The 19,127-nt window shown below is 45.1% G+C and overlaps 1 protein-coding gene across 5 annotated transcripts; it reads left to right on the top strand.

Annotated features, from left to right (window-relative positions):
* The first annotated feature begins 491 nt into the window (after positions 1–491).
* Positions 492–18,685, top strand: LOC120807954 (brain-enriched guanylate kinase-associated protein). Of its 5 annotated transcripts, XM_040160466.2 has the most exons (8): positions 793–1,053; positions 1,598–1,624; positions 8,615–8,801; positions 10,911–11,072; positions 12,270–12,336; positions 13,574–13,681; positions 13,781–13,861; positions 16,420–18,685. In XM_040160466.2, the coding sequence occupies exons 3-8, from the start codon at positions 8,704–8,706 to the stop codon at positions 17,833–17,835; spliced, it is 1,932 nt and encodes a 643-aa protein (XP_040016400.2). In that variant the 5' UTR covers positions 793–1,053; positions 1,598–1,624; positions 8,615–8,703; the 3' UTR covers positions 17,836–18,685. The 5 variants fall into 5 exon arrangements, with proteins under 5 accessions (XP_040016401.2, XP_077949220.1, XP_040016399.2 ...); XM_040160467.2 differs by lacking the exons at positions 793–1,053; positions 1,598–1,624 and adding an exon at positions 492–631; XM_040160465.2 differs by lacking the exon at positions 1,598–1,624 and having other exon boundaries at positions 750–1,053.
* The last annotated feature ends 442 nt before the right edge of the window (positions 18,686–19,127 follow it).

Here is a 19,127-nt window from a genome sequence, read left to right as displayed (position 1 = left end):
TCTCCCCAACAGCGTGGGACATGGAACGTGAGATTCAACAGATTGGACCACCTGTTCTCCCTCACCTTGCCTCCTATACGCTCTCCATCTCTCTCAACACCTCCTCTGCTTCTCTCTCCCTTTCTGTCTCCGCTCTAGACGAGGATATTGAGTTGCTGCCAGTATCCCTGGTGTTGGGGGGGGGGGGCACATATCTGCAGTCTGATGGAGGTTTCCGGTGTCCCTATACGCACTCCCTCTCCTCCTCCCCCCCTCCTTCCTTCCTCCCCCTCCCCATGTTTTCCATGCACCCTCCTCTCATACTCCTGCTATGATACGATTGTTCTCTTTTCACCTCGAGTAAGCGCAGATGTTGACTGCCTGATGAGGGATTCCTCGCCTGCAGAGCTGTGGTAGAGGGAGGAAAGGATAAGGGAAAGAGAGAGAGAGAGGGGAAAGAAAACAAAAACAGAGGGGGGGACAGAGAGCGTGCCTGCTGAATATATATATATATATATATATATATATATTGTTTCAGTTTGCAATGCTCTACTTGGCTGCACCGTGGCCGGTTGTGTGGGTCCCCTCCACTAACATGCTGTCATTTCCTTTAGGCGCCTGGCGAAGAGATGAACAACATATACACTGTGAGGTAAGCTTCTCCCTTTCCATCTCTCTCTCTCTCTCTCTGCACATATCTTTCAGCGCTCCACCATCACGCCCCCGCGTTCTCCCTGTCGTCTTCCTTTAAGCTCCTTCCCTCCCACTCTTCCTCTCTGTCTTTCCACTCTCGCACAGTCTCCCTCCCTCCCTCCCTCCCTCCCTCCCTCCCGCCCTGTGTCCTGGCTCAGCTGCTGCTGCCGTTGGATTGGCGTGGTGGAAGCAGTGGTGGTGGTGCTGGTGGTGGTGGGGGGGTTGGTGTGCATTTGCTGGGGTTTCTCTGAGCTTTAAGGGAGAGCTGGGGAAACCAATCCAGAGAGCACACAAGGGGGGTTTCTCTGTTTCCCCGGCGAGGCTCAGGCGGCTGGATTTTTATCTCCCGGTCTCCAGGATGAAGCTCTGCGTGAGCGGAAGGTACTGCTTCACTGTTTGCATCTTTGATTTGTATTACTGCTGGCTTGGTTGTGTGTGAGTGTGTTTAGATGTGTGTTTATATACACATGTACGTGCTCATTTGCGTGAGATGTGGCTGCACTCAGTGTCAGTTTGTGCTCTGTGTATTGATGCAGTGCTGTTAGGTATTATCTGCTTTATGAGAGTTTGTCAAAGATAACAGGGTGTTGTTTTTGCAGAACTATGCTGGTGGTTGTGTGCAGGGAATCTCTTGGCTTGAAAATCCACTGCAGCGTGTGTGACGTTACTGTTAAAGCTCTAAGGAATCAATCACTCTCGTGTGTGTGTTTTTTAGTTAATCTTAAATGAGCAATGGTTGTAAAAATGTGAATCCTCGACTCTATAAGTCCGCTTCTGCATGATTTCAGTCAGTCACCTGTCGGAATGCACCTATAGCCACTGATTAATTGCTCTGCATGGCAGCGCTGCTTCACCACTACATGAAGAACTGAGCAACAGAAGCCCTAATCAATGTTTTTTTTTCATGTTTTTAAATTAACTTCAGCCGTCACAAATGTCCGCCAAGGCGCAGGTAATAGCTCAACTAATGCCTACACATGCCTGCATAAACAGATTTTAATGAGCTCATTACTAAATTACAAGTGCTCACCCATTTTCTGATTGAAGTTGCACTACACGGGAATTAAGGCAGCAAAGCAAACATGACGACGTGCAGTTAAAAAAAAAGAATCTGTATCTTTTTATTCCCCTCTCCTCTCCTCCTCTCTCCTTTTCACCTCGCCGTCCTACGGCAGACACGTTGTAATTGATATAATATCACTAATGAACCCTTATTAATCCGGCACAGATGGAAATAGATCCCGAGCTTTACCTTTTGTGTTCGAGTACAAATGGTATTCAGGCAGATTACAGTTTAAAAGCCGTCTACGCAGCCGACGAGGGAGTTTCCTTAATATCAGGCATCAATTGTCCTCACCGCTGTGTCACAGCGATAATTGAATTAAAGCAGCTCTGCTGAGCAGAGACGAGGCAGCACTGTGTCTCTGGTTCTTTTGGTTCTTTTTTTTACTCCCCCTCTGCTGATTAGGAAACGAGGTCCCTCTGTGGCCTCTGAAGACGCCTTGACAGGTTTTAACAGGTTGCAGGATGTCCCAGAGAGTCTGACCCTAAATCTACCCCCCACCCATCCCCCCCCCACACACACACACACACACACACACACACACACACCACCCACCTCCATCTCCGGCTCATACGTCTCATCTCCAAGACCCCTTCCTCTCCAAGTGATGAAACCTCCTGAAATCTCTCATCCCTCTCCTGCTCTCTCTCTCTCTCTCTCTCTGCTTCGTGGTGGGGCTCCTGCGTCCGGCCCCCGTGGGGGAGACAGACGTGTGCATTCTACACGGAGACACAGCAGAGCAGGGAGCTCCAGAGCAGAGTATAGACGTCAGTTGGATAAACAGATTAAAAGTCTGTGAGAGTGTTAATGTTCACGCAAATGTCACGAAGCAATCTTCCGCTGAAGGGTTTTATTTGAGAAAATAGCATCGTTTAAAACAAATAGTTTGTTTAGGCTTCGCCAGTAAATACTAATACGAGTTCAACGTGTTGAATATCACTACAGTATTGAGAAAAGATTTGCATGTGGGAAAAATCACTCACTGAATTTGACAACCTCACGGCACTCGCTCATGAAGCTACAGCAGGACGAAGCATGAAGGGTGAAAGGTGAATAAACGAGAATAATGACATTTTCTATAAGTTGCATCTGGTTTGATCATCCGTCACAAAGATGGGTGTAAAAACATGTTTCGTTGACTCCCTTTTGTTTTGTTGTCCGGACAATGAGGAATTCACTGAAAAATAAATACATCAAATCAAAATAAACCCATGTTAACACTGTGTTTTTGAATGAATCACACAAACAAGATCCGTGTTAATTAGTGTGCTTTGTGCAAAATGGAGCAAGGCTCGCCGTGTCTCTGTCAGTCATCGTGCTAAGCTAAGTTATCTGACAATATTATAGACCTTAGCAACTCATCCCAGATGAATTAAGCATCCGTTGAATCCTTTTTATTGTGGAGGAAGCGATGACAGCGATGACTGTTTTGTGGGGGAGACGCTGGTCTGAAGAGAGCTCACTTTTGATCTGCCTAAGTGGACATTGGTGGTCCAACAGACTAAAACTCTCCTCCGTTGCCCTGTTTTCTGAACGGTCCGCCTCGCTCTCCCACTCTGTGTCTACGTCTCTCTCTCTCTCCCTCTGTGGTGGAGCACTGACAGCTCATCTGCTGTTATTAAGTGCATCTTATCATCTCAACCCCATTATTCTTCCTCCCCTTTGCCCTCTTCAGCCCCGGCGGTCGGATCGTACGGGTCAGATTTATTGCTCGCGGCCGTGAAGCAGTCGGCCTCGTTAACGTCTTCACTGCATAAACCGGCTGCCATCACACAAGTCTTGGACTTGAATTTGAAATGTGCACATCTGCAGCGTGTGACAAGTCCACTCCTTCCTGAGAACATGAGAACATGAGACTAATTGAATGAAATCAGAGGTGAGACGGCTGCTGAGCAATAGTGGATAAGAAAAGTCTTGTGTATTTGGTTTTGTTGCTTATTATTACAAATAGAATATGAAAGCTCAACAATTGTCACTAACGTGTGTGTTTAATCCAGACAAAAACTGCCAACATCGATGGTTACTTTACATAGTATAAAACATAAAATACTAGCAGTTTTTTGTGTCAGTTGATGAAATAAATACTGTCTTCTTGCAGGGAGGTAACTTGCGTGTCAGCAAATATAAAGCTATCACATCAGCCTTGTAAAATCACGACTTGTTTTTTACACCTCAGTTTTATCACAGGATAAACAAACACAATGAACGAGGGATTCCGAAGCTAACAAGCTGCTAGCTGTTGCCTCATAACCATGACAATCATTTGAATCTGGTAACAATCATCTCACTCTCTGTAGAGAAATTGTGGCGGAGAAAAGAAATGAAACACATAAATAAATGTGATCTCTTTCTATTCTTCTGCTTTTTTGCCTGTTATGAGCCCAAACTGGAGGTCACAGATTTCATATATTTTTTTCATACGCCATTTTCTTACTGCTGCTGTGCTGGAAAGCTGTCAGCATCTTATTGCTTTCTACGTCCCCTCACTATAGTCTCCTTTTTTCGTTTGCTGCGAAAGCTTCATTCATGCATCCCTGAGATGAAGCTTTCAGGCCGCCTCTGGAGAGTCGTAGATGAACCTGTGAGAGCGTTTGAGCCTCCTGCTATACAGTTTTGATGTATACGAGGCAAATATTCCTGTACACACACACACACACACACACACACACACACACAGGGCTGCACACTGCAGGCTTGTTTCACTGAGGTGGTTCCTTTGTGGAGTCTAATCACTACCTGTCCGTTTCAGCGCCGCTCGTAAACAATATATTGTGATTGTGGGCGGTGTGTCTTGTATGTATGTGTGTGTGTGTGTGTGTGTGTGTACAGATATGTGTGTTTGTGTCTGTTCTATTTTTAATGAGCTGAACCCTTTTTGAAAGCTGCTTGTGCTTCTTCGTCCCTTCTCCTGTTTTTGTTGCAGTTGAAAGGATGGCAAACGCTGGCCTTATTTGTGTGCATGCCAAAATATTTCAGCACAGTTTTTTTATTACATAAACTCCCGTTCAACCGAAAGTAAATGGGATTGAATGAAACGGAGCGGACGGAATTGAGATTTCTCTACTATTTATTATATGGAACAATTAGCGCAATTCGGCCTCACAGGTTTGAAAAGCCAGTTTCAAAGTGTGTGAAAGGTTCCGTATGATGTTTCAGATCGGAAGTAGACCGGGTCTCAGTGGCTTTGTGGGACAGCTCTCGACAGGATTTACTGCCACCATAACATGGTTTTCTTGTCTAGAGGCAGACGCTCTTTCGTGTAGAACAGCATGTGCTGGTGTTTGTGTGTGTGTGTGTGTGTGTGTGTGTTTGTGCATTTGTGCTTGTATAGCTGGGGGCTTTTCTGGCCCGAAATTTTGACTTTAATTATAAATGACAAACACTTTTGAGAGACATTTATTGTGATAGGATTTTACATTATTTTTAATACCAATGTTTGGATGCAAAGTCAATTATTATATCATGAGAACTGAATCTACACTCAAACTTTGAAATTTAGAACTAAAAGAATTCACCACAACAAAATTTCTTTAGTTGATTTTGCGGCTAAACTCACTTAGCTTTTTAATTCCGAGCCGTTTTCTGCCTAAACATCCACTCTGGTGTTGATACTGGACTCAATCAGTGCTTCTGTGTTGACTTTAGGGGTTCCAGAGGAGCGACCGAGCTGTGTACATCCATGCGTTTGCGTTTGGAGCTCAGCTAGCCTCCGTCACCTCTCCTGCTCATCCTAAAATCCTCCCGGGATGGTTGTTGTGATAACGCTCTCCCCTTTGCCACGTGCCATCAGCAGCACGTGAAATCCGTTCCACCCCCCCTCTGCTGCTAATGATGTTGGTAGTTGGTGTGTAACTACTTAGTTAGTGAATCGACGCCGGGCAGAGAAACGGCAGAGACAACAATGCCGCACATCCTCACAGAACAGCAGCAGACCCTCGGGTGAGGGTTGATTTGTGTTGTTTTTTATCAGGCGGTGCACAGTGCACGTCGTCGTGCTGAGCGACGCCTGCAGGTTAGCCGCCTTTGTTAATCTGCAGGGATGCAGAGCAGAGAGAGAGAGAGAGATAGAGAGAGCACCATTTTTGCCTTCTTCCACCGGTGCTGGTGGATGAGTCAGCCTCACGGGTTCCCCCCCAGCTCTACTAATGCTGAGGTCCGGGGGCCCGCTCATGAAGGGCTTTTCCTGAGAGCCTTTTCTATCTGCAGCACAGATGCGATCCGCGAGGCAGGAAGGAAGAAACGGAGCAGGCGGCGGGGAGGAGAGGAAGAAGAAAGACAAGTTATGAGACTTTATACCAGCTCTGCTTGCGTTTCCTCTCTGATTTAGTGATGGCTTCTCTCTCTTTCCTGTCTTTCACTAAATTGTGACTAGCAACCCTCCTTCTCCAAGGGCTTCAAGCTTCTCCCTTTTCCCAATTCCTCAACTTGAATGTCCTCCTCCTCCTCCTCCACAACCTCCCCTTCCTCTTCCTTTCAATGCTCCGAGTTCCTCTCAAATGTCAGCGTGGCGCGAGTGGGTGGCAGGCAGCGGCGTCTGAGCGAGCCCCGTCTCTGCTTTTGCTGCAGTGTGAGGGTCGGGCTGGAGGAGGAAAAAGCCAGCGAGCGAGGGAGAGTTTTTTGTGCGCCGGCAGTTTCGACAGCGGACACCTGACATGGCCTGAGACGTGTCGCCATGACAGCCGTCCTTCGACTGTTGTTGTTGTTGTTTTTTCCTTTCTCTTGAAGCGCACAAACGCACCAGTACAGGAAAAACACACGCAGATGCATAGTCGGGGAAGTGTTCATGCGTACTGCCAGTATGCGCCTACGTGGACACAAACCAACAGCCTCATACGTGCACAACAACACGCTCACACCCACCACATCTTACACGCAGATACACACACACACACACACACACATATATCCAGAGCTGGTGTGCTATGACTCAGAGGGGAGCAGCTGGAGTGAAGGCTCCAGCGGCGGTGGTGAGCCGTCACCATCTGCACGTGTCTCTGGGCGCCTCCTCGGCAGGCCGAGTAAATCACCTCCCAAACACTGCGTGTCCGTGGATCAACATGCTTCTCTGCTGTACGCCATCGAGGTTTTTACTCGTTGGCATGCGCGCCATCCACGGACGCCACATCCCCAACGCGAGGCTTCCCTCGGGTCTGCACCGCCACCGTTCAGTCTGCCGCCGTCTCCCCTCAAAGAGGACGGCGGAGCACTCGGCTCAGAGCAGCTTTGATCGCGTTTTGTTGACGCGCCGTCTCATCTAATGATTCGCAGTACTCGTCCATCTGTGCTGTGGGAGCCACATGGGGACAAACGGGACAGAGGGGACAGTGGGGAATGTTCGGAGGAGATGCTTCGCGGCCTTCTTTGTGAACTCTTTTCATTCCAGGCAGGATGGATGTGTGAGTTTGTGTCCCCTTTGTTTGGACATGTAAGAGATGAAGTCTGCAAAATGGGAATAGAGGGATGTTTGTTCGTTCTATCATTCAGCACCAATAATATGCAAATATACTTCCTTCTCTCTTTTAAGGGCTCTGAAAACCTTCTTACCATGAGAAATGAGATACTGCTTTAAAGCAAAATAATGTTGCTATATTTAGATCATTCTTTTCAGATGAGCTATTAGGGTGGTTTAAATAAAAAACACGTCTTTGTTGATCATCTCCAAAACCTGTTCAAAAAAATGTATACGAAAATCTTGAACATACAAATTCGTAGTAATACATACAAAATAAATACGGACTGCAACTGATGATGTCACCCTGTTCAAAGTGAATGGGGACCTGCACCCCGTAAACACACTTTGTGAAGTCTAACTTGCATTTTTAACGAGAAATCAATGTTAACTTGTAAGAATACAATACTAACCCTAACCCCCTCAAAAAATCCAAGAGCGGAGAGACGTTCACTCAAGAATCCGACATGGTCCACCATGTTGTTCACTCAAGGGGCGTGGTTAACCCCCGCCAGTTAGTATGTATTGTTACGAATTTGTATGTTCAAGATTTTTGTATACATTTTTACGAACAGGTTTTGGAGATCACGTTGGTGTGGGGGTTGATTCTGTATGTTGACAGTGCCATTGTTAAAATGTGATCGATAACCTACTGATTTATTCATTTTAACCATTAAATCTATGTGACAAATAGTATCAACCCAAATAATGAATGCAGAAACCAAATGAGAAAATGAGAAATGAGAATGTCTATCAAATACTTCCATCTTAACACTCTAAACATTTGAACTGCCGCATAAACAAATAATGTTTATTCCGGATTTAATAGAAAAACTTGACACATAGTGCTGCATTTGAAATTAGTCTTCAGTCTTCCACTTTTCCTTAGAGACAGAAAAGGACTCTTTGGCAAAGAAAGCTTGAGTATAGAAGAGTTCAATATTAACCACCACCCCCCTGAATAGGCCACATGGAGTGGGAAACATGGATTGAAGGAAAAAAATACAAATAAATTCCAGTATTTCATTTGAATCGACATGAATTCCACAAAGGTGCCAGCTGTGGAACATATCCTGCATCTTCCTCAGTAGCTTTCTCCTCATTTATTGATGCCCTTGCTCTTTACGTCTCAAGGACTGGGACTAAAGCTTTTTTTTTATCACTGATGTCTTAGATACTCTCATTTTCACAACACAGCGTGACCCCGTAAAAAAATATCCCTGGGTGGATTTTAATCTTTTAAGATCTTTAAAAGCTGTTAGTCTAAATTTAGTTAAGTTCCAGCAACCGCTTCGAGGAACAAAACTGTGGGTAATTTTGCTAGAAATGCCTCAATGCAACATATACATTAACCCTGTCCTTCAAACAGGTGCCTCGATAATCTGTAGTTACTAATATTTGCAAATCTGTGTGTTTACTTTGTTTGGCAGGATCAACGCAGGTAGAGTACTCAGTTAGTGCGTCTCCTTTGGGAAACTAACACATATGACGGCTCCCTGTGGTCAACCGCTATAAACACATGAGAGGGAAGGAACACAGACAAACCATGAAAAAGATATACATTGGCAAGACTGCCTTAAAAGTTCCCCGCAATGGCAGCAAACATCCGAAGAAGAGGTAAGAGAGTGACTCAGACGCCATCTTTCCATCCGTCCTCGTTTTTTTTTTATCTGTTTGTCCGTTCATCCGCCCACAAGGTGTCTCCTCCGGTCGCCCCGGTAATGCAAAAGCGGCCTTCGTGGGGCCTCTGCGAGCCCCGGAGTCATGCTGCATCGTCATCTCATCACGCCGGAATGAAAGCACTCACTATGTCTGACTCAGCTCCTGTTCACAGAAGAGGTTACTAATGGGGGATTTTTCATCCCTGGAGCTACTTCACGTAAAGTCGTCCTCTATCAAACAACAAACACCTGTATTCCCCTGCTGACGCCTGCCTATCAATGATAAGCAGGAGGCAGGGTGGGTCGGGGGGTGAAATGCCTTCCAGTCAGCTGAGATCCCGTCACTGAATACCTTTCCGGGCAGGTATTGTTTTACCCAACGGCTTAAATGTGGATGCAGCATTTTTCAGTATAAATCATAGCAACCATCAAAAAAAATTAGACAGATTGCAGATACCGAAATGATCACGTCTAATTAACGTCTTTTATTTAGTCTAGTACAGTACTGTATTTTATTTTTAGAGAGTTTCATTTGTAATATTGCTGTGCAGAGCTGTGCAGCACGCAGAAGTACTTACTTACTTAAAAATAACTTTATAGTACAGAAAGACCGAAAGGAGGCAGTGCCTTCAAATCCGTTGATATTGATGTTTCTTCTTCTACCAGCAGTGCACTACAGTTTGCATTTGACTGTCTTTCTTCAAGAAATGAAGGATGCGGTTAATAGTGATTAATCTCACAGGGAACGTAAGGCCTATCCGCGGCTCTCTCTAATAAGACTAATGCGGCTGTAACTGAGACACAGTTGGCCTGAACACATCAGTCTTTTATTCAAGAAATATTAGCTTAACTTAAACTTAAAATCATAATGACTCAAAGTTACTCAAAAGCTCATTTGAGTTTTGTTTTTTTTGAGAAATAACAAATGCCATTTATTTTTTAGACATGATGACATGCCACCAAAAAGTCTGACTACACACGGAAATCTAAAACAGCTTCTGAGTTTTTCTCGAGCAGCTCGTATGGTCTTTCATCCCGCAATGTACATCGGCTCTAACGGCCATAGAAAACTAAAGGGAAGCAAGCCAATAAACATACAGTATATATGCAACACTATACACCACTGAAGAGTGTGTGTTTGTATGAGTTCGTATCAACAACACCTCAAGTGTATTACTTATGTGACTTTCTAAATTAAATAATCCAGCTAAATCCGGTTTTCCTCGGCAGCATCTACGGTCTTGTTAAAAGAGAGACAAAGAGAGGAAGTGAAAAGAGCACCTCACATCTCCATTCATTCTCTGCTATCTGTTATCCGGCTGCAGATAGAGTCATTACCCTCCTTCCTCCATCTGTCCGTCAATACAGGGTCCATTAAGCCCAGCCGTGCACACTCGTATCCATCACGGCAACAGACATTTCCTGTTTTCCCACTCACACTTGCCCTTTTATGAGATGAAGTCCAGGTGATGCACATGCTCTGAAAATAGTCATCATTGTGCTGTCTGACTGAATTAGAACATGTGGTGGGTGGGGGGTGTTATTGCTGTTCCCTAAATCTCACCCTTCACAGTCTATTTGTGTGATATATTAGAGTTCATTGGCTCATATTTCATCACAGATTACACCCTCTCTCTCTTTCTCAGTGATGACGGGGTTTCTGTGATGATCTTTAAGGCTGGAAAAAAAAGAAGATATAATGCGTAAAAGCACTTTTTCCCTCGCTTTACCCCCCGCCAGGATTTTTGATTAGACTTCTGCGTTTTTAGTCCCATTGCACTTTCCCTATACAACTTGTTTTGCTTTCATCACCCTAATGCTCACGTCACCGCTGCATGGCTGCTTAAGGGTGCATTAAAAAGATGCGTAGACCCTCATAAGTCAATTTATACCCAAGTTACAAGCTTGTTTCCTGCAACATGTGCCCTGAACACAGTCATCTGCTGTCTGTCTGTGTGTGTGTGTGTGTGTGTGTGTGTGTGTGTGTGTGTGTGTGTGTGTGTGTGTGTGTGTGTGTGTGTGTGTGTGTGTGTGTGTGTGTGTGTGTGTGTGTGTGCGTGCGTAGCTCTCTGCTGGAGCAGAAGGAGGACTTACGCAAAAGGCTTTCCTACACGACGCACAAGCTGGAGCTGCTGCAGAGCGAGTTCGACTCCACGCGGCAGTACCTGGAGACAGAACTGCGGCGAGCGCAGGAAGAGCTGGACAAGTTTACCGACAAGCTGCGCAGGTATAAGCGTCTACGTGTAGACGACGCAGTGTTCAGATCCACGATACAACGTACGCATGTACAAGTGCCTACAAATGGTACTTAAAAATAGGGATGGAGAGGGAACATAATGACGAGAGACAGCCCAGTCGCACATGTGATTCTATCCGAAAAAAGGGCCAATGGTAAAAGGGTTGAATTGATCCAATGAGATGACATATTCAAGCCATCAATTCTTTATTTTTCCACTCCAGCCGTGCGCACGTGCACCGTGATGCGAAGTGCTGAACTTTAAGTATTTTCTCACGGGCATCTAAGAGTTATTTTCTGGTCCAGTAAGCAGCAGCTTTCAAATAGAGGAGAGATGTAACGAACTGTGGATGTTTAGAAGAAGGGCCATCTGAGCCTAAATAAATAAGAAAGTATGTATTTCTTCTCCTGCTGCCACGAATGACCAGCTAGCCTTTTCTCATGTGAGATACAATCAAACAGACTTTTTTTTTTTCCTTCTATTATCTAAAGAGAATGATGTAATACAAAGTACCCAGAGATCATTTTTGCCTCTATTTACATTATTGGTACAAACTTCTGAAATTAATTCTAATGTACAGGGAAGACCATGTACGTTATAAGGAAATAGGAATAATAAAATACATTTTAAAGAAGTAACATTGGTCTTAGTCAACTATAATTTAATATGTTTGAGTACAAGTAGGAAATAAATGTTTTTTCCTGGAAATATGGGTTTTTGTGAAGAAAAACAAATGTGTGTCTTCATCAGCATTTCGTACACGCTCAAGAGTGGTTTCTGAAAAAGGTCAAAAGCAGATTGTAATCATGACAATGCTTGAATTGGAGCAGAGCCAAATGCATTCATGGACATTTGTCTGCATGGAAATTGGTGAAGCAAAAAATCCCCCCAAAAACACAGCACATCTAAAGAATCAAAAATAATTATAGGCCATGATCTGCCTCTTGTGGTATACCATAAAAGCCTCCCTCCCCAGGTTGGGAATAAGGAGTGAGTCATTTACATTATTATTGCCTTAAATAGTTTTTCCCTGGTGACATATGACAGAAGAAAACCTTTACTAAGTCAGTGAGGTCTGAAAATGACTTTCAAGTGCTCGAAAACATTTATAACACTGTCTTGTGCAATGTTGATATTCGCTTTGGAAAAGTCTCCGACTGCTACTTACTGTTGTTTATTGTATCTAGAATACAAAGCAGCTACTCAGCACTGCAGAGGATCAACCAAGATCTGGAGGAGAAGATCCAAAGAAATGTAAGTGTGTGTTCAACCTTCTGTGTGTGTGCGTCTGTGCGTGTGTGCATGTGTACCCACGCTAACGCTTAAGAGAAGCTCCCAGGCCAGACATGGGGAAGAACATTGGGAGGGGGCAATTTGAATATGAATATGCTCTGCCTTTGGTACCGCTGAAGTTAATTAGGGCCTATAACAATTGCCTGTCCCCCTTGAAATGGCAGCGCGATAGCAAACGCATTGTTCCTCAGCGCGTCGCACCTAACTTCATTTGTCAGGCGACGCTTTTGCCCGGTGGAGAGATACAATGAACCGGCCCGCCTGAGAACACTGAATGACACTCAGGTGTCCTTGTTGTTGAGTAGGCAGCTGAAAATGTTCCGCCAGTGGGTTTGTTACAGCACAAGTTAATGATCATCACGGCCCTGATGTTTGCAACGGCTGCAGATGGAGCTGAGGGTCACCTGGGTTTTTATGAAAAAAGACCAATGGTCATTTTATAAAAAAAACAAAAGATTTGTTCTATTTCCGTGAAGCGTCGGTTTATCTCACGTATTCCCTCGGTGAGGGCGGGGGAGCTGCCAAGTAAGTCTCTCTGTAATCGTGAGGCTTGTTTTCTCCAGAGGTGCCACAAACCCATCTGACCCCGTGGCCCTGCACAACTAGAGGACGTAATCACAGGAGAGATAAACACAGTGATACACTTTGTGTGTGCTTAACGCCGTGCACCTACACGGTTAAGCAAAGAAAAAGCCTGGAGAGAGACAAACAAGGCCAGTTTTTTCATTTGAAGCTCTCCTATCGTATATTGTACTAACCTCTAACACTTAGCAAATGATGAATAAAAACACACAAAGTTGGAGGAGAGAAGAAGAGAAAGTAGACTTCTGCAGAGTGCTTAGTGTACCATTGTTAGGCTTTCTCGGTTACCCTAGTAACCAAAAACTTCAATTTCTCTTGCAGCCACTTATATACTTGAGGTGTGAAGTTGTCTTTAGTGTAGACTCTCAGAGGTAAAGGTGCTAATATTATAGTTCTTTGGCTTGTCACCGTGTAAAACAGTAACATAATGAACAAGGAACATTTTCAGTGATGAATATTGATTTTAAACCTAAAGTTAGACAATTAATGACACGTGTGCTCAGTTCTGTGAATGATGGCTGTTGTTTCAACGGAATACTTTGATATAAATGTTTAAAAATCTATATTTTTTTATTTCTATGCTGGTAATTTGTACAAACCATTTTCTTGTCATCAGTCTCAGCACCACGATGATGAGAAGCGAGCGCTGAGCAGAGAGATCATTGTCCTCAACAACCACCTGATGGAGGCCAAGCTCACCATTGAGAAGCTACAAGAAGACAACGTAAGAGCCACGCTTTGAGCTACAAAGGGTTTTCGAAGCATAGCCGGTTTTGGGGTCGCCAACAAAAGCTTTCATTGTCTTCTTATTGTGTCTGCGTAGGAAATGTACAGGAAGGACTGTAACCTGGCTGCTCAGCTTCTCCAGTGCAACGAGTCTCTTTACAGGGCGCAGCTCTCCGAGGTGAGAATCACACCGACTCCTACAACTCATTCAGGATTTTATTCATTATTTGGGGTTTTCAATTTAGTCTTCTAAATATATGTTTGTATTTAATCAATATTATCAAGATTTTAGTCACATTAAATCGCTAGAATTCAATGTGCCGCATAAAAGGAAGAAGAATGCAAAGTCATAGCTGTGATTTGTGAAGAAAGAGGAGAGGTGAGAGAGTTTCTTGACCAGCATTAACATAAACTTTGCTGTCAAAGTAAAAGAGGTTTGAAAAAGTTGGCTAATTCAACACGGCTAAACCTTTAGCATATATAGGCATATATATAATAATTTACATGCTAAATGATTAGATAATAGTAGTTATTCAGCGAAAGCCATGATTGTTTTGGTCATGAATGAATGAAAAAATGATATAGTGATATTGTAATATATTTATGGTTCAAGTGTAATTGCTGCTGGAAAACAAAAAGTGTAAAAATGATTTTGCAGATTTCTGTTGACATAAACTATTAAAATGGTTACAACATTATAACATGCAAATTGATGGAAATATTATTATATAATTGGTTATCAATACATTCAAGTGATTATAATATATAACCAAGGACAGTTCATCTTCGTCATTTTTTTTAGTTATATAAAAGCTATTGTTACTTTACACATCAGATGGTTAACAACACAAAATATTATTACCTTTTTAGTTATTTATTATTATAGATTAAACAACCCAGCAGTGTGGGTTGGTTAATCTTTAACTGCTGTAACAGTGTTCAGACCCGAATGCATCAATAATTCAAAGACAATTTGCTAATATGTATTCCTCTTAATTGGTCAGTTCTGCAGTAATTAAATATACTTATAGTACTTAAATATACTTTGCTGCTGTGTAAATGAATAACTTTTACTTGCAACAAGGTATTTCTTCACTCCTCCATTTCTCATTTCATTCACATTATGAATCCTTTTGAAATGAACCAATAATACATGGAGGCTTTGGTATGAAAAGCAACAAAAGCACACGTCTTGTGTTTGCGCCGATCAACGGCACAGGAAGCCTTCCAGGTCATTCTCCTCCCGTCACTCAACGTGCAGCTAAGTCAGAGTGTAATTAGACTGCACTGGGTTTAGCAATCATCTCATTTTACGACTAAGAATAAGCCTGAAGCACAACAGCAACAACTATAAGGCGACTTTGGCACAGATGTGAGGGACGGTGAACCGGTCAAAGAGCACACACTGCACTGCAGCCACATCATGCTGCCCTGATGCTGCAGCGGCTTGTGAAAAGATGCATGTGGATATCTGGGAGTGTTTTAACGCCGGGCCGCCTTGGTTCCACTTTCCGCTGCATCAGCCCTGGCCTTGTGCCTATGTGTGACGAGGGGGGGGCTTTTAAAGCTGACAAACATCCATGCAGTTGACAAAAGTCCTCCCCGCGTTTCTGCCCATATGCCTGGAGGGAAACATCAATGCAGACTGCATTTGGTTGCATTTGGGTCCTTGCTGTACAGAGTATAGGATTGGTGGGGAAATGCTGATCAGGGCTACTAAGTAACAGAGCAGAGGTCAGAGGCCGTACAGGCGCTCTCTATGTCCACCTTTCTCCTGTGGGTGGGAGCTAATCGGAAAGCATATTGATGAATTGTGCTGCAGCATTTTGAAGAGTGCAGTGGCTCTTCAACGCCTACTGAAGTGCTCCGGTCGTTTGTTTTGCTGCAAAACAACCACGGGAGGATGTGAAACGATTAGCCTCGGCTCGCTGAAACGCTGGATAAAAGCAAGTTAGTGGTGCGTCTCAAAACAAGCCCAAGTGACGAATGTGTGGACACTATCAGTGGCGGTCAGTTTGGTCCAAGCTGGAGTAAAATCTCTTCCTGTGTTAGTCTTTCCTCTATCTCCATATCCACAAAGTTAAAATCAACTTGCCTCTCATTAGGAACAACTGACTAGACTGATCGTGTGCTGTTTGCTCAATGCTTGTTGCTATAGAGAGGCACATATAGTAGATGGAGGCTTTTTATTCATTGAGAAATGATCATCTATCTTTTCAAGGAAAGAGACTCAGTCCACCTTCATTTTTGGATGTGTTTTTTTCTATGTCATGGTTCTTTTCACTGGGAAATGATAAGAGACAAAAGACACAAACATTATTTCTGACCAGTCAGGTAAATGCACAGGAGATGTAGATGCTGACATGTACACTACTGTGCACAGGGATGGAAACGGCAATTAATTCACCGGCCCATTAGAACAACATCCGAGAATGAAGGACACTACGATGGCCAACTTGACATTTTCTAAGCAGCATGTTCAATGAACAAACACTGAACAAAGGTATCAATAAAGAAACCAGGCTGATTGCCGCAAATGGCCAGTTTCAAAGTGTCCAAGAAACCATTTCCACTAAATAGAATGAAAAATCCTGTAAATGTTGGAGTACGCAACCCCCCCCCCCCTCAAAAGAATGAGTAGAGCGAGTAGTGTTATAGGACAGCTCCATCTGTTGATACACCAACATGTATGTCACATGTATTTTCCTGCTCTTCTCTTTTCTCTGACACTTGTAGCTGCCGGCTGATTTTCAAGAGCGGCTGACCATGCACATGGAGGAGTCTCCCATCTGCCACACCTACTCCGACTCTGTCCCGGCCTCTCTCATCGGCAAAGTGCTGGAGAAGCCAGACGAGGCCTGCAGCAGCAGCCAGGCCTCCCGCTCGCCCAGCCCCCAAACCCAGGACCACGCTTTCATCTTGGAGAGCTTGGGGCCGGGGCAGCGGCTGGGGCTCCGCGCGGCCTACAAATCTGACCTGTACAGCAGCGACACGGCGCTGTACTGCCCCGACGACCGCCATCGCGAGCGGAGGCCCAGCATGGATCTCCACGGCCAGAGGAAGCTTCTGTACGGGCCCCAAATCTCTACCGACAGCAACCCGGAGGAGGGCTCGGTGGGCGCGAGGGCCGGCTTTTCCCGGGAGCACTTTGCCAAGTTCCCTGCCACACTGCGCGCGGGCTCCAGCTCCTACTCCAGCTTCAGCGCAGGCGGGTCCGAAGACAAAGGCAACGGTCCGCCCAGCAGCGCCGCTTCCTCCCCGCACCACCACTCCCTCTACATGGAGTGGAGGGATGCAGGGGACTATGAGAGAAAGAGCGACTCGTCCTGGGAGAGGGACAGTCCGAGAGGCTTCGCCAACCCCCACCCCTTCCAGCAGACAGAGCCGAGCCACCACCAGAACGGCAGCTCGCCCGTCTACAGCCGCACCATGTCGTCCTGTTTCAGCGAGCCCTACGAGCCGCTGCCTCCCTCCTCGTCCCCGAGCGTCGCCTACGGGGACAGCCGTCGGGGCAGCACATTCGCCCCGGAGGAGGATGAGCTGATCGGTCGCTGGAGACAGCTCAGCGTGGAGGACCTGAGCGCCCACACCTACCGCAGCCCCGGCCGGGCCTCCCCTTACAGCTTCTCGGAGCAGCACTTCTCCGTCCGGCCCTCCAAGATCCGACTCGGCCCGCTCTACAGCAGCTTCCAGGAGGGGGCCGACTGTTACCACCACGGAGGGGGTGTCTCGGACGCGGCGTGGGCGGCCGGCAGCCCCAGCCCCGAATGCAGCCCGGTGCTGCGGCAGGCCCACAGCCAAGCCCACCTGTACCGGGCCGAGGACAGCCAGGGGTCCGAGCACAGCCTCTACCACTCAGGGAGCTCCAAGGACAGGGAGGGCAACGAGGCGGCCGGCGGCCAGGATACGGAATACGTCGACCCCAGCCCCAACAGCTCCACCGAGTCTCTGAACCGCAGGTCCCTGGAGATGGCCGCGGAGCTGCAGCACTACCAAGCGGAAATGCACAGCCTGCCCCCGCAGGCTAGCCAGTCGCCGCCGCCGCCGCCTCCACCCCCGCCTCCGCCGTACAACCAGCAGTTTAGCTCCTTGGGACTCACCAGGAAGGACAGTCTGACCAAGGCCCAGCTTTATGGAACTCTTCTGAACTGAAGAGGCGAAACCCCCGGTGCGCCCGGCTGGAACGTCAGTAAGCACGATCCTTTTGAGGGAAAATGGGTTTGGATAGAAGCCAGAGGCCGAATAATTCAGTATCATGAACATGTAACTATTGAGTATTTAAAATCTTTGATCGTACGGCAATGGATGGCTACAGTTTGCACTACAATTGTCCTCAGCAAGTACTGTAAGTATTGTTAAGAGTTGATGGTTAGAAGCTCAAGCAGCACGTAACATTTGTATGAATGTGTATGTATTTCAGTTACAATTGTATAAATATATACTTATAACTAAGAATTTAGTGATATATTTTGTATGTAGCTGTTAGCAGGATATACCTCCAAATCAATCAAACAAAATATAAATGCTCTTGATAAACCTGGAACTTGTAAATAGATTAAAGACTGCCTATCCTATACACGAAAACTCTACAAAAGGTATTTTATTGAGAATTGATGCGTGTAGATTCAATTCTTATTTTTGATGGACTGAAGCAGTGCCGGCCTTGTGAGGCTTTGAATGTTAAGGTTGAAAATATTAAAACAACAAAATGAATGAATCACTTAAATGAGAAACATACTCTTTTATCTTGTTATTTAAATTTGACGGTATCGGTGAATGTGTTATATTGTTATTGATGGAACATTTGCAGATCTGTCTTAGCCATTGATATTACTTTATTTTTGCTCTCTTATATCCCACGGAGAGTTTTTTCCTTTCTACCTCAGATTTGGATGCCCACACCCCATCAAGCCATTGTAATCCTGTTTTTTTATTTTAACAACAATGCATGTTTATATACTTTGGTTGTTTTGTTCGCCTAATAAAGCACAAGTGATACACATGCCTTCTTTGCGCCTTCCTTTAATATTGAACGTTGCAGCGGGGGTGGGGGGGGGGAGGGGGGGGGGTTGGACATTATTTTATTGAATGAATGGTCTGATATACAGAAATGTGATTTTATTAAGAAAATAACATTTCTGCTGAAAGGAAGACCCTTCATTATTCAAACTGGCATTGCTGCAGCCGTGTGGCGTGCGCCTGCTGAGTCACCTCCAAGCCCGGCTCGATCACTGTTGAGAATTTTAAATTAGGTTTGTAGAGGCTGATTGTTGCCATGATCAACAAACGAACATCAGAATAGGTTTATTTGTGTGTTCATCAAGACATTGCTGCAAGGAAATGTTTGTCATAAAGTGAGTTATTGTGATATCAGACACACTGAATAACAGTTAATTCTCTTCTGCTGCATGATGCAAACAACACGCTCGCACTAAATATACTCC

The sequence above is a fragment of the Gasterosteus aculeatus genome, chromosome 18, assembly GCF_964276395.1.
Source record: "Gasterosteus aculeatus chromosome 18, fGasAcu3.hap1.1, whole genome shotgun sequence".
NCBI lineage: Eukaryota > Metazoa > Chordata > Actinopteri > Perciformes > Gasterosteidae > Gasterosteus > Gasterosteus aculeatus.
This window is presented reverse-complemented; position numbering and strand designations above follow the sequence as displayed.